This window comes from Crotalus tigris, unplaced genomic scaffold (assembly GCF_016545835.1).
Source record: "Crotalus tigris isolate CLP2741 ecotype Arizona unplaced genomic scaffold, ASM1654583v1 scf7180000024465.619267, whole genome shotgun sequence".
Classification (NCBI taxonomy): domain Eukaryota; kingdom Metazoa; phylum Chordata; class Lepidosauria; order Squamata; family Viperidae; genus Crotalus; species Crotalus tigris.
The window spans coordinates 70,360-85,300 of record NW_024100636.1 but is presented as its reverse complement, the minus strand read 5'-3'; the positions used below and the strand labels follow the sequence as shown (position 1 = coordinate 85,300).

Genomic DNA, 14,941 nt, shown 5'->3' with positions numbered 1-14,941 from the left:
TTTTCCCATTGTGGTCTTGACGCCCCATAGAAATGGGCTGTCCTCTCACCCCATTCTGCAAACATTGGAATCAAGCCACAACGAAAAGCCAGGATGCCCCGCCAAGGAAGGAAGGAAGGAAGGAAGGAAGGAAGGAAGGAAGGAAGGAAGGAAGGAAGGAAGGAAGGAAGGAAGGAAGGAAGGAAAAGTGAGGTTCAGAGGGAAAAAAGAAGGGAAGAAGGGAGGAGGATGTGGGGAGAGAGGAAAGAATAAAGGCAGGAAATCAGGAAGGAAGGAAGGAAGGAAGGAAGGAAGGAAGGAAGGAAGGAAGGAAGGAAGGAAGGAAGGAAGGAAGGAAAAGTGACAGGGAAGTTGGGAGGGAAAAAGGAAGGGAAGAAGGAAGGAGGATGTGGGGAGAGAGGAAAGAATTAAGGCAGGAAGTAAAGAAGGAAGGAAGGAAGGAAGGAAGGAAGGAAGGAAGGAAGGAAGGAAGGAAAAGTGAGGTTCAGAGGGAAAAAGGAAGGGAAGAAGGGAGGAGGATGTGGGGAGAGAGGAAAGAATTAAGGCAGGAAGTAAAGAAGGAAGGAAGGAAGGAAGGAAGGAAGGAAGGAAGGAAGGAAGGAAAAGTGAGGTTCAGAGGGAAAAAGGAAGGGAAGAAGGGAGGAGGATGTGGGGAGAGAGGAAAGAATTAAGGCAGGAAGTGAAAAAGAAGGAAGGAAGGAAGGAAGGAAGGAAGGAAGGAAGGAAGGAAGGAAGGAAGGAAGGAAGGGTGAGGTTCAGAGGGAAAAAGGAAGGAAGGAAGGAAGGAAGGAAGGAAGGAAGGAAGGAAGGAAGGAAGGAAGGAAAAGTAAGGTTCAGAGGGAAAAAGGAAGGGAAGAAGGGAGGAGGATGTGGGGAGAGAGGAAAGAATTAAGGCAGGAAGTGAAAGGAAGAAGGAAGGAAGGAAGGAAGGAAGGAAGGAAGGAAGGAAAAGTGAGGTTCAGAGGGAAAAAGGAAGGAAGGGAAGAAGGGAGGAGGATGTGGGGAGAGAGGAAAGAATTAAGGCAGGAAGTGAAAAGAAGGAAGCGAAGGAAGGAAGGAAGAGAAGGAAGGAAGGAAGGAAGAAGGAAAGGAAGGAAGAAAATGAGGTTCAGAGAAAAAAAGGAAGGGCAGAAGGGAGGAGGCTGTGGGGAGAGAGGAAAGAATTAAGGCAGGAAGTAAAGAAGGAAGGAAGGAAGGAAGGAAGGAAGGAAGGAAGGAAGGAAGGAAAAGTGAGGTTCAGAGGGAAAAAGGAAGGGAAGAAGGGAGGAGGATGTGGGGAGAGAGGAAAGAATTAAGGCAGGAAGTAAAGAAGGAAGGAAGGAAGGAAGGAAGGAAGGAAGGAAGGAAGGAAGGAAAAGTGAGGTTCAGAGGGAAAAAGGAAGGGAAGAAGGGAGGAGGATGTGGGGAGAGAGGAAAGAATTAAGGCAGGAAGTAAAGAAGGAAGGAAGGAAGGAAGGAAGGAAGGAAGGAAGGAAGGGTGAGGTTCAGAGGGAAAAAGGAAGGGAAGAAGGAAGGAGGATGTGGGGAGAGAGGAAAGAATTAAGGCAGGAAGTGAAAAAGAAGGAAGGAAGGAAGGAAGGAAGGAAGGAAGGAAGGAAGGAAGGAAGGAAGGAAGGAAGGGTGAGGTTCAGAGGGAAAAAGGAAGGAAGGAAGGAAGGAAGGAAGGAAGGAAGGAAGGAAGGAAGGAAGGAAGGAAAAGTGAGGTTCAGAGGGAAAAAGGAAGGGAAGAAGGGAGGAGGATGTGGGGAGAGAGGAAAGAATTAAGGCAGGAAGTGAAAAAGAAGGAAGGAAGGAAGGAAGGAAGGAAGGAAGGAAGGGTGAGGTTCAGAGGGAAAAAGGAAGGAAGGAAGGAAGGAAGGAAGGAAGGAAGGAAGGAAGGAAGGAAGGAAGGAAGGAAAAGTGGCAGGTTGGGAGGGAAAGAGGAAGGAAGGAAGGAAGGAAGGAAGGAAGGAAGGAAGGAAGGAAGGAAGGAAGGAAGGAAGGAAGGAAAAGTGGCAGGAGGTTGGGAGGGAAAAAGAAAGGGAAGAAGGGAGGAGGAGGGAAGAGAGGAAAGGCAGGAAGTCAAAAAGGAAGGAAGGAAGGAAAAGTGGCAGGTCGGGAGGGAAAAAGGAAGGAAGGAAAAGTGGCAGGAGGTTGGGAGGGAAAAAGCAATGGAGGATGAGAGGAGGATGTGGGGAGAGAGGAAAGAATGAAGGCAGGAAGTCAAACAGGAAGGAAGGAAGGAAGGAAGGAAGGAAGGAAGGAAGGAAGGGAGGAAGGAGACATTTTGGAAGGGAACAGACCCACAGCACCTACTTTGCGATCGTCTCCACACCGAGTTTGACCTTCTCCCGGTCCCTGTTGAACGTGTGGATCTGCATGATGGAGGCGGCGACGGGATCTCTGGCAGAGTACTAGAGGAAGAGGAAGAGCCGGTGAGACAAGCAGTCGACAAAGATCCCCCCACAATCCTCAGAAGAACAAGCTTCACCTCCAGGATGGCGTTTCTGATCTGCGACTCCCTTCTGTCTTTTCGGATGGTGACGCCGGTCAACGGGCAAGTGAAATAGACGCCCGAGACAGACAAAGAGGAAGGGTCTTCTTCTTCAACATCAAGTAAGGAATTCTAACCAAAAAAAAAAGGAATTAAAATTACAACGACGTCTCTCAAACCACTTTGAGATGGGTGGACTTCGACTCCCAGAATTCCTCAGCCAGCGATGCCAAAAAGAGGGGAGAATTCCTAGCTGAGAGAATTAGAAACCAAGACCGTGGAGAGAAAGGGTTGACTCTTTTGTCCAGTGGGACCACGAGGATGCTGCGACGATCATGAAGCGTGAAAAATAGTCATAAGTCCCTTTTCTTCATGGCTGTTGCAATTTCAAACACTCACTAAACCAGTGTTTCTCAACTTGACAATGCTGGCTGTGGAATTCTGGAAGTTGAAGTCCACATGCCTTAAAATTATCAAGGTTGAGAAACACTGCACTAAATGAAGAGATGTAACACGGGAAGTGTTAGTACCACTTTACAAGGCCTTGGTAAGGCCACACTTGGAATCCTGCATCCAGTTTTGGTCACCACAATGTAAAAAAGAGGTTGAGACTCTAGAAAGAGGGCAGAGAAGAGCAACAAAGAGGATCAGGGGACTGGAGGCTAAAAGTTATAAGGAACGGTTGCTGGAATTGGGTATGTCTAGTTTAACAAAGAGAAGGACGAGAAGGAACATGATAGCAGTCTTCCAGTATCTCAGGGGCTGCCCCAAAAAAGAGGGAGTCAAGCTATTCTCCAAGGCGCCTGAAGGCAGGACAAGAAGCAATGGATGGAAACCAATCAAGGAGAGAAGCAACCTAGAACTAAGGAGGAATTTCCTGACAGTTAGAACAATTAACCAGTGGAACAACTTGCCTCCAGAAGTTGTGAATGCTCCAACATTGGAAGTTTTAAAGAAGAAACTGGACAGCCATTTGTCCGAAATGTTATATAGGGTTTCCTGCCTGAGCAGGGGGTTGGACTAGATGACCTCCAAGGTCCCTTCCAGCTCGGTCATTCTGTTATTCTGTGGACTGCCTGTCTACAGCTTGCAAAACAGTCGTCATGGCCTTCCAGCCTTAATATAGTCCAGGGGTAGGCAACCTTGGCTCTTTTATGACTCGTGGACTTCAACTCCCAGAATTCCTGAGCCAGCATGGCTCAGCTTGGAAACCTCTCCCTTCCCCCTCAGCACGGCTGGCTCAGGAATTCTGGGAGTTGAAGTCCACGAGTCATAAAAGAGCCACGGTTGCCTATCCCTGATATAGTTGCTTCGGATTCTCAGCAGTTGTGCCCACTGTGAGCTGAGGCATTAAGATGCAGGGTTTAAGGCCTGCAAGCTGGCTACCCCTGTCTTCCAGTATTTGAGGGGCTGCCCCAAAGAAGAGGGAGTCAAGCTATTCTCCAAAGGGCCTGAAGGCAGAAGCAACGGATGGAAAATCAACCTGGAGCAGCAGCAGCTCTCTGCTGCTAGAGCAGAGAAGACCTAGCCTTTCCTTGCCACCTGGAGATCTTCCTGCGTATAAAAGAGATGTGTCAATGCTGCTAAACGCATGTTTTTGCACTGACAACAGATGGAAATGCAGCCCTTTCCTTCTTTTTGCTTTTAGAGCTAGATGATGCTAACTCACTGGTGGCGAACCTATGGCACGGGTGCCAGAGGCGGCACTCGGAGCCCTCTCTGTGGGCACGCGTGCTGTTGCCCCAGCCTCACCTCCTCCATGACCCCCTCCTCTCCAATAGCCCCCCTGAAGGAGAGTCGCCTCCAAGCGTGGCCCACGCAGAGCAGCGCAGCCAAGGACATGGCAGCCAGGCAGTGTAGACAAGACTCTGCCCTCACCCCATCGCGCACAGTTGATGCTGCAGGGCGCAGGCAGAGGGCGTGACCACCATCGCATTTCTGGGCTGCCTGGGCGATCTGCGGCAGGCCCTGGAGGCGGTGAGTGGCCCTGCGGGCAGGCGGGGCAAGGGATGGGGGGGCAGGGCAGCGGCGGGGCAGGGGTGGAGTGGGGGCAGGGCCAGTTTTTGGGCACTCGGTCTCTAAAAGGTTCGCCATCACTGGTCTAGCTTGACATAACAACACTGGACCTAGTGTGAGAACCAAGGTTGTTGAAATAAGAGATGATAAGAATTGGCCTGCCCGGAGAGCAGTAAACTAATTGGGGAATGTGATTTATGATGGTTAATTGGAGGAGGGAAGTGTGCTTTGATACTATGTACTCAGGGGAGGGGAATTCAGTTTTTGGCTTGGACTATGTACCTGCCGACGCTATGCTACTCAAATAAAGATTCTTTAAGGTAAACAAGGCCTCAAAGTTCTTTGGAAGAGCTTCATCTGTCGGAACCATGACAAGATGTCTCTTCCCACCGTAGAAGACCTACTCCAGTGGTTCTTCACCTTTTTGAACGAATCGCCCCCTTGAGCCAATGAGGAAGTTGTCATCGCCCCCCTCCCCCAACATAACCTCTCAATCACAACATAGGAAATAATTCTTCGATTTATGCAAACATTTTTTTTGTTTTCTTTAAAATTGTCATCAGGACATATCGATGCAAATAATTTATTTCCAGTCTGTTCCCCATATCTCCCATATTCTGGCCAATGGCGCGTCACTGTATGGGTAGAGGCTGCTGCGCAACGGGCATGAAGGTAAGCGATGCGTATTCACATACATACGGCGTTCTGTACTGAAGCTAGCTGGAGGAACATTTGAAAACACAATTCAATCCACTAAGAGCGAGCGATCTGATGTTTTTGTACGACAGATATACAGCCATTCACTGTACGAAAAAGTCTCAAAAGTGTCCCCAAAACCTCTCACTCCATCGCCCCCATATCGCCCTCTTTTCGTTCCATCGCCCCCCTGAAAAATGAAATCGCCCCCTGGGGGGGGCGATATCGCCCAGGTTAAGAACCACTGTCCTACTCAACCAAGTTAGGCCGTTCTATGGCAGGGCCCATTAAAACTCAGGCATCTCTCAACAGTCTTTTCAAAGGCAGCCACTCCTCCCTCGTTTCCCGTACCTTCTGATCCACAGGGATCCCCTTATCGCTCGCCGCCGCTTCAGCCATAAGCTCCTTTTTCACTGCAGCACAAAAAAAGAGAAACGGGCTGATAAGGAACAGATTCAGAACGGAGGAGGCAAAGGACAGGGAGTCCCCAAGTTACGACCAAATGGGGCGACTGTCAGCGGAGCCGTGTCGGAGTTTGTTAAGCAAATCACGGCGGCGACTGTTTGAGTGAATCCGGTGGTTGTGAAGAAAACCCGGCTTCCCCTGTTGACTTTGCCGGTCAGAAAACAATCGCAGGGCTACACAACACCGCAACCATTGTAAACACACGCCGGGTGCCGAGTGCCCCGATTCCGATCACGCGATCGTGGGGACGCCACGACGAGGGTCGCAAGGGCGAGGACTGATCGCTGAGTCCCTTTTTTCAGTGCCGCTGTTCAACTCTAAACGGCCACTAAAGCGAATCGTTCTACGTCGAGGACTACCTGGACTGGGCAGACCCCGAATTACGACCGCAACCGAGCCCAAAAATTTGTCGTTAAGTGAAAACGTTGGCGAAGTGCGTTTCGCACCGTTTTACGAGTTTTCTTGCCAGTTTTTTTATTAAAAGTTTTAAAGATTTTATACAATATATATCCTAAATCCCTCCCACCCTACCCCCCCTCCCCCACTTCCCAGAGCTGATTACAGGGTTACAAATAAACAATCATAATCTAACTAACGTTACCCAACTATACTAACAATCAAATCCATAACATACTTTAACTCCTTTTCAAGATAAATATTAACAAATTAAAAACAAAAATAATAATATAATTAAACCGTAATACTAAAACTAATATAAATTCGACCATATTAAACTATTAATAATAACCTAAAATTTACTCATAAGCTAGATAATACTTTTTAGTCTCATATTTATTCTGAATATAATCTATCCATCTTCTCCAAACCGAAAGATATCTTTCTTGTGAATAATACTTCAAATAAGCTGAAATTTTTGCCATTTCTGCTAAATTAGACACCTTGAGTATCCATTCTTCCATAGTAGGCAAAGAATCTTTCTTCCAATATTGCCCCACCAATAATCTTGCAGCTGTTATAAGATTCAACATCAAATTAATTTCTTTAACATCAAAATCTACAATTAACACCTAACAAAAATAATTGTGGCATAAACTTTATCTTTCTCTTAAAAATCTTTTGAATGTTCCACCAAATCTTAATCCAAAAAGCTTTTATATTTGTACAAGTCCACCAAACATGAAAATAAGTTGCATCTAAGCTTCCACATGATTTTTAGAAGTTTTCTTGCCAGTTTTTAAGTTAGATCGCTGTGGCGGTTAACTTAGTGACACGGTTCTTATGTGAGTCTGGCTCCCCCCCCCCTCCATTGAGTTTGATTGTCAGAAGGTTGCACAAGGGGATCACGTGAGACAGCAACCGTCTTAAAAACAGGATAGTGGGCAAGCCTCCAAATTTTGATCACGTGACCGTGGGGATGCTGTGACGGTCATAAGTGTGAAAAATGGACTCAAGTCATTTTCTCCAGTGCTGTTAACTTTGAATGGTCACTAAATGAAGTATTGTATTTTCTACACCCTTCCATCGCTACAGAGAAATGGCTTATAAAACAATCTGTACTTCCTTGTATTGAGTGTGTGCATTTCCTACCACTCTCCATCGCTACAGAGAAATGGCTTAAAAAAACGATTTATTCCATCAACCAGGATGAAGGCAGACCAAGGTTTTTGCTCACGACTTCAGAACCAGGTTGTGGAAAGATTTTGAGCGGCTGCCGTCCTGCAGCAGCTGAAATCCTCCAGCTCTGCCGAACATTTTACCCTGATTCCGGATGGCGTCTTGGGACGAGGGAGGACGGGGTTTGGGCTTCTGTTCCAGCCGAGCCAAGGCAGCGGCCGCAGCCATCTGAGCCTCGTTGGTGGGGCCTTGCCGACATTTGGGAGCGTCCGGTTTGGGTTTTTCCTTGGTGGATTTTTCCCTGTTGGAAAACAAAGGGAGAGCGAAGGGAGTCAGAAGATTTGAGGAGCACCCAGGAAAAGGCTGGGAAGCTCTAGCTCAGGGGGTCTTCAAACGTGGCCCCTTCATGACTTGTGGACTTCAACTCCCAGAATTCCTCAGCCAGGCACGCGTCATAAAAGGGCCAAGTTCGAAGACCCCTGCTCTAACTCTATGTATTAGTCTATTATTCTATCCCAGGGGTCTTCAAACTTGGCCCCTTCATGACTTGTGGACTTCAACTCCCCGAATTCCTCAGCCAGCATGGGGGAACTGGCCCCTTCATGACTTGTGGACTTCAACTCCCAGAATTCCTCAGCCAGCATGGGGGAACTGGCCCCTTCATGACTTGTGGACTTCAACTCCCAGAATTCCTCAGCCAGCACGGGGGAACTATGGCCCCTTCATGACTCGTGGACTTCAACTCCCAGAATTCCTCAGCCAGCACGGGGGAACTATGGCCCCTTCATGACTCGTGGACTTCAACTCCCAGAATTCCTCAGCCAGCATGGGAGAACTATGGCCCCTTCATGACTTGCGGACTTCAACTCCCAGAATTCCTCAGCCAGCATGGGGGAACTATGGCCCCTTCATGACTTGCAGACTTCAATTCTCAGAATTCCTCAGCCAGAGGGCCTGGCTGAGGAATGCTGGGAGTTGAAGTCCCCAAGTCATAAAATGGCCATGTTTGAAGACCCCTGTTCTATTTTAAAGAGAGAAAAAGACAAACCTATTCATATAGAGGGGGTAGTCCCAGGCAATTCACAGGACACTTTCCAGGAGCAAATACAAAGAAATGAACCGAAGAGGGGAAGTAACATGGGGGCCTGTGGCTCATTCTGACATACCCAGGCTGAGCAAACAAGCCAATGCAATGTGGCCCCTCTCCAAGCAGCTGTGTTTCCCCCCCCTCCCATGTCACACCTCTCCCGACAGCATCATAAAGGGTCTACTTTTAAATTGTGCAGTCTAGTTTTTAAATTGCTAGCAACCCAGCATGCCAGCTGGATTAAAGATCGACAGTGGTGAATGAAGTTTTTAAGAAGAGACTGGACAAACTTTTGTCCGAAATGGTAGAGTTTCCTTCCTGAGCAGGGGGTTGGACTAGATGACCTCCAAGGTCCCTTCCAACTTTATCATCATCATCATCATCATCATTATTATTATTACTCCTGCTTGAGCAGGGGGTTGGACTAGTCCAGGGCTTTTCAACCTTTTCACCCATTGTACCACTTTTAGGATGTGGCAACATCCAAGTACCACTAGACGCCTAGCAAGGGGTCAAAAACTTGATCAAAAAGAAAGAAAGAAAGAAAGAGTGATAAAGTACAGGTAGTCCTCGACTTACAACAGTTCGCTTACTGTCTGTTTGAAGTTACAATGGCACTGAAAAAAGCGCCCCCCAAGGCACAGCCGAGCAAGGCGCAACGCTCTATCTCCTGTCCGAGGTTTCCATTGTTGTGAGCATTTCTGTTGAGGATTGGCAGCGGGGGTGGGATGGGGGTGTTTGGTTTTTATTCCCCCCTTCTGCTGGGTGATTGCAGCAGGTTTTGGTCACTTCACATGACCCTGAGACACTGTGATTGTCATAAATATAAATCGGTTGCCAAGCATCTGAATGTAAATCACAAGACCCTGGAGATGCTGCAACATTCCAGCTGATCGGCGCTTCTTCTGGGCTCAGCAGAAGCGCCAGGATCAGTGCCGCTTTCCAGCTGGAGCCTGGTGCTGATCCTGGTGCTTCCACTGAGCCCTGACAGCCCCAAAGAAGCACCGATCAGCTGGAAAGCAGCACTGATCCTGATGCTTCCGCTGATCCGTGACAGCCCTGCAGCTCCAGCCGTCTCTCGCTCAGGCTTGTGCGGTGCTGCCACCAGTTCAGCTCGTTCCCCTCCCTGCTACCCCTTTGCTAGGATGGCCGCGTACCACCTGCCAGGTGCCAATGTACCACAGATGGTACCCTTACCACTGGTTGGAAAGCCCTGGACTAGATGACCTCTAAAGTCCCTTCCAACTTTATTATTATTGTTATTATTATTAAAGCTCTGAAATTAAGACTTCTCCTTCATAAGAGACCACCACCGACATAGTTTGGGCTCCTGTATCCCAAAGAGGAAGAGAAGATCGCTCTCTTTTTAAAACAATTGTATTAAAGGTTAGGAAGATAAAGCTACAAAGTTTAACACAAAACAAGGAAAACATAAAATAAATACAAGGAGAACAGACATAATACTTCTCCTTTTTTTCCGCACAACAAAATCCTCTGAGAGCAGAACTGGCTCAGAGTCCTTCACGTGGCTTTCATACCTAAGGTAGGACTAGAACTAACCGTCTCCTGGTGATTGGCCCAAAGTCACCCAGCCGGCTTTTATGCCTAAGGCGGGACTAGAACTCACCATCTCCTGGTGATTGGCACAAGGCCACCCAGCAGGCTTTCATGCCTAAGGCGGGACTAGAACTCACCATCTCCTGGTGATTGGCCCAAGGTCACCCAGCTGGCTTTTATGCTTAAGGTGGGACTAGAACTCACCATCTCCTGGTGATTGGCGCAAGGCCACCCAGCAGGCTTTTATGCCTAAGGCGGGACTAGAACTCACCATCTCCTGGTGATTGGCCCAAGGTCACCCAGCTGGCTTTTATGCTTAAGGTGGGACTAGAACTCACCATCTCCTGGTGATTGGCGCAAGGCCATCCAGCAGGCTTTCATGCCTAAGGCGGGACTAGAACTCACCATCTCCTGGAGATTGGCCCAAGGTCACCCAGCTGGCTTTTATGCCTAAGGCGGGACTAGAACTCACCATCTCCTGGTGATTGGCGCAAGGCCACCCAGCAGGCTTTCATGCCTAAGGCGGGACTAGAACTCACCATCTCCTGGAGATTGGCCCAAGGTCACCCAGCTGGCTTTTATGCCTAAGGCGGGACTAGAACTCACCATCTCCTGGTGATTGGCGCAAGGCCACCCAGCAGGCTTTCATGCCTAAGGCGGGACTAGAACTCACCATCTCCTGGTGATTGGCCCAAGGTCACCCAGCTGGCTTTTATGCTTAATGTGGGACTAGAACTCACCATCTCCTGGTGATTGTCCTGATAGAAATAAAGGAAAGCTCTTCAAAATTTAATATTGAAAGAGAAATTTAAAATTGAACTTGCTGCAGTGGAAATGTACGGAGTAGAGAGAAAACCTATAATATATGGGAACCAGGAAAGGAGAGCATAAAGAGAGGAAGTAAGATAAACACACAGGCAAAATTAGCTGGGTCTTAGAGTGGGAAAGGAAGAAGCAGCTATAAAAAATATAGCTGTAAAAGGAAATGGCTAGTCAGAAGAAAGGCACACTGAATTGAAAATCAGGAAAGAACCTACTGTTCTAAAAGGGGGACATAAATATATACTGAGTTTAAAATAACCATTTAAATGTCTAATTTTTCTTATTATTGTATACGTAAATATGATTTAATATGTGATCAGGAAATGTGTATAAGTGGACGGAAAGAGTGTAACCTCATAGTAGTACCTCAGCCAATGGGGAAAGAGGAGGGATGTAGCGGCCGGTGATAGGGATGAATAAAAGAAGGAGATATTTTGGGTTAAAACTTTGGAGAGAACCAAGCTTTGATAGCTTCTCCCCCCCCCATTATTGCAATAAACAAAACAAAAGGCCTTCACTGTGTCTTGGCTGGTTATTGGTCAGGCGAGCTCGCCTCTAGTTAGGAAGGAAAGTGGCCAGGAGCACATAACAGCCTCAAAGTTTTTTGTATAATTTTTTTTTTGGGGGGGGGTTTGAATACTGCATCCAGTTTTGGTTATAAAACACATTACAAAAAAGGTGTTGAGACTTTGGAAAAAGTGCAGAGAAGAGCAACTAAGACGATTAAAGGCCTGGAGACAAAAACATATGAAGAACGGTTGAAGGATTTGGGTTTGGCCAGTCCTAGAGAAAAGAAGGACGAGGGGGGGACATGATAGCAGTCTTCCAGTATTTGAGGGGCTGCCCCAAAGAAGAGAGCAGTCAAGCTATTTTCCAAAGCACCAGAAGGCAGGACAGGAACTAATGGATGGAAACTGATCAAGGAGAGAAGCAACCTGGAATTAAGGAGAAACTTCCTAACAGGGAAAACAATTAACCAGCTTGGTTTGCCAACAGAGGTTGTGGGTGCTTCATCACTGGAGCTTTTTAAGAAGAGACTGGATAGCCACCTGTTTGAAATGGTATAGGATCTCCTGCTTGAGCAGGGGGCTGGACTAGAAGACCTCCAAAGTCCCTTCCAGCTCTATTCTGATTAAGTCCGCCAAACCATTTGCCTTCCTAAGGTGGGAACAGGCACCTGCTGCCCACGAGGAGTTCAAAAGTGAGAGCAGAGAAGCCCATTCAGAGTTGCAAGATTTGTTACTGTAACCCCATAATAAAAACAACCTGTAGTCCTCCACACTCATTTGCCCCACTCAGGTGACCCTGAGGACACAGACAAACCTCCAAGTGGCCTCAACGACTCCCTAAAAGGAGGCAAATGACCAGCTGTCTGCAAAGGAGTATAAATCCCTCCGTTCCCCACCATCCAGTCAGAGCTGAGGAAGCATCCTGGATGAGTAGTGAAACGTCTTCAAAGCAAAACAAGAAAGTCCAATTGCCTCCTGAAAAAGCACCTTTGGGACTCTTCTTGAACTATTCCCCTTTCCCAAATTCTGTTTTCCCCTCCCTTCTCTGTTGCTTTGATGGCAGCATGCCAGCAAGGCGGCAAGCTGAAAATGGTGGTTCTGACGCATATATGTAAAAAGACACGTGTATATAGCCAGGGTGCATCAAAAAACACTCAAGACATATCTCCTCCCCTGTTTCTTCCCTCCCTGATACAGCTGACAAAGTGAGAAAGAGCCTGTGGCCTAAGGGTCAACACAGCTGCCTAACTGGCAAGCAGCCCAGGTTCAAACCTCAGAAGGGTATGGCTGGCTGATGAGAGCTAATCACTTCAAAACAGCTATCCCAGTCCCCCTTTAACTCTTTGTTAGCAATCCAAAAAATTTTTGCGCATACACACACACACACACACACATCTCTGTAAATTTAGATTTTGCTGACAAAGAGTTAAAAGGGAGACTAGTATAGCTATTTCGAGCTATTTAGCTCTCATCAGCTAGCCATACCCTTCTGAGATTCGAATCTGGGCTACTTGCATGTTAGGCAGCTGTATTAACCTCTAGGCCACAGGTTCGCCTCACTTTTGTCAGCTGAAACCGGGGAGGATACATAGTAAGTTTCTAATAGAACACCTGGTCTACTGTTATGATTACTATATATACATACATACACACACACACACACACACACACACACTTACATTGATCTATGTTATCTATTAGCATTGGGGAGGGAGGGAGATTGTATTTTAATATTTCAAACTTTTCCTTCTAAGGTCTCAGAGATTATCCATCATCCAGGTCATGGTTGTCCCAAAGGTGCTTTTTCCAAAAGGCAATTGGACTTTTTTGGGATGATGATGATGATATTATTATTATTATTATTATTTGAAAACATTTCTCTTCACATACAAGAGGCTTCCTGGATTCAGTTTTTACTTCTCATATTAGCCAGATTAAAGTGTGAGTCATGGGGGGGAAAAAAACACAAATGAGGTCAGGAGCAGAATGAGTGGCAGCTTCCCTTCCTCAGATGCATTTCAAAAAGGGGCCACACAGCCCAATCTGGGTTGCTTCACTGGGTGGTGGAGGGCTGGACTGGATGACCTCAAGGGGGGGGTCTTCCACCCTGCCCTATAAATCCCTCCCCTCCCCTAATCCTTTCTACTCAGTTTCCCCTCCACACCTGTGGTTGGAGGGACCCCAACTCCCAGGACTGGGAAAGGAGCAGGGGAGGCTCTCTATAGAACAGGGGTCTTCGGACTTGGCCCTTTTATGACTTGTGGACTTCAACTCCCAGAATTCCTCAGCCAGGCACGCGTGCCTGGCTGAGGAATTCTGGGAGTTGAAGTCCACAAGTCATAAAAGGGCCAAGTCGAAAGACCCCTGATATAGACTTTAAGAGTGGACTTCAACTCCCAGAATTCCTCAGCCAGCATGCCTGGCTGAGGAATTCTGGGAGTTGAAGTCCACAAGTCAAAAAAAGGCCAAGTCTGAAGACCCTTGCTATAGAAGCCAACCCCCTCCGAGGGCGCCAGGTTGGGGAACCGACCGGGACCTTCCCTCTCTTTAGAATGGGCGGGGCCGTTACCTAGGCGACTCGGCGAGTTTCTGGCCCGGGCCGGCCGTCTTAAACTTCAAATCCGCTTTGATTTCCTGGAAGAACTTCTTCATGGCCGCCTCCCGCCCGCGGCCTCCGAAGCCCACCCGAAACGAGCACAGCCGACCCGGCAAAGGCAAAAGGCGGGCGGGCGGACGGGGAAGTAAATAGCAGGAGCGAAAACAGGAAGCGGAAGCCCGAGAAGAAAAACAAACAATCTAGCTTCCGGTCACATGCCGACGCCGCATCTGACGCCATCTTGACTCGGAGCGGCGATAGGGGGAATGGAAGGGAACCCTCGCGGCGCGTGCGGCACGCTCTGTAAGGCGGAAGTCGCCGACCGAGGGGTGGGGCGGGGTTGTCGATGGACAGGAAGCTTCGCTGATTGGATGGCCTAGAGGCGAATGCGCGGCCGATCACAGATCTAGGGTGACGCTCTAGGCAAGGGGAGGTCCTTCTCTAAGGGTTCTCTCAAAAGCTCATTAAAGAACAGCAAATAAAACGCCGGGCTTGGGTTTTTTTTTTTTTCAATCGTTCCCTTTCTCGTTCTACTTTTATTTGGTAAAATGTCGTTAACGAGTGATGCTAAAACTCAATGAATAATATTAAATAACGTTTGGTATTATGTATTTATGAATGCTTTGCTTCCTAGTTCCCTTTAAATACAACCTTTGGAGCAGGGGAATAAGATTGTGACTGTATATCTATCTAATCTATATCTATACATTTATATGTGTACGTTTATGTTTATGTATTTTAGATAGATAAATAGATTATAGGTAGATAGGTGGATGGATGGACAGATGGATAGATAGATAGATTATAGGTAGGTGGATGGAGGGAGGGATGGATAGATATATAGGTAGGTAGATGTGAAGTAAAGTTATGCTTAAAATCCTACAAGCTAGACTCCAGCAGTATGTGGATCGAGAACTACCAGAAGTACAGGCAGGATTTCGAAGAGGCAGAGGAACTAGAGATCAAATTGCCAACATACGCTGGATCACGGAGAAAGCTAGGGAGTTCCAGAAAGACATCTACTTCTGCTTCATTGACTATGTTAAAGCCTTTGATTGTGTGGATCACAACAAATTGTGGCAAGTTTTTAAAGAGATGGGAGTACCAGACCATCTTATTTGTCTCTTGAGAAACCTATATGCGGG

The 14,941-nt window shown here is 47.4% G+C and overlaps 1 protein-coding gene across 1 annotated transcript in view; it reads right to left on the bottom strand.

Moving 5' to 3' along the window:
* Nucleotides 1-13,980, bottom strand: part of UBXN6 (UBX domain protein 6) — a 29,450-nt gene extending 15,470 nt beyond the window's left edge. Inside the window, exons 1-5 of the mRNA XM_039332843.1 lie at nt 13,770-13,980; nt 7,369-7,526; nt 5,537-5,598; nt 2,471-2,605; nt 2,296-2,393 (exon numbers count right to left, since the gene is read on the bottom strand). Of these exons, the coding sequence (XP_039188777.1) occupies nt 2,296-2,393; nt 2,471-2,605; nt 5,537-5,598; nt 7,369-7,526; nt 13,770-13,852 (536 nt within the window). The 5' untranslated portion in view covers nt 13,853-13,980. The remainder of the gene's footprint in view (nt 1-2,295; nt 2,394-2,470; nt 2,606-5,536; nt 5,599-7,368; nt 7,527-13,769) is intronic.
* Nucleotides 13,981-14,941: the final 961 nt, after the last annotated feature.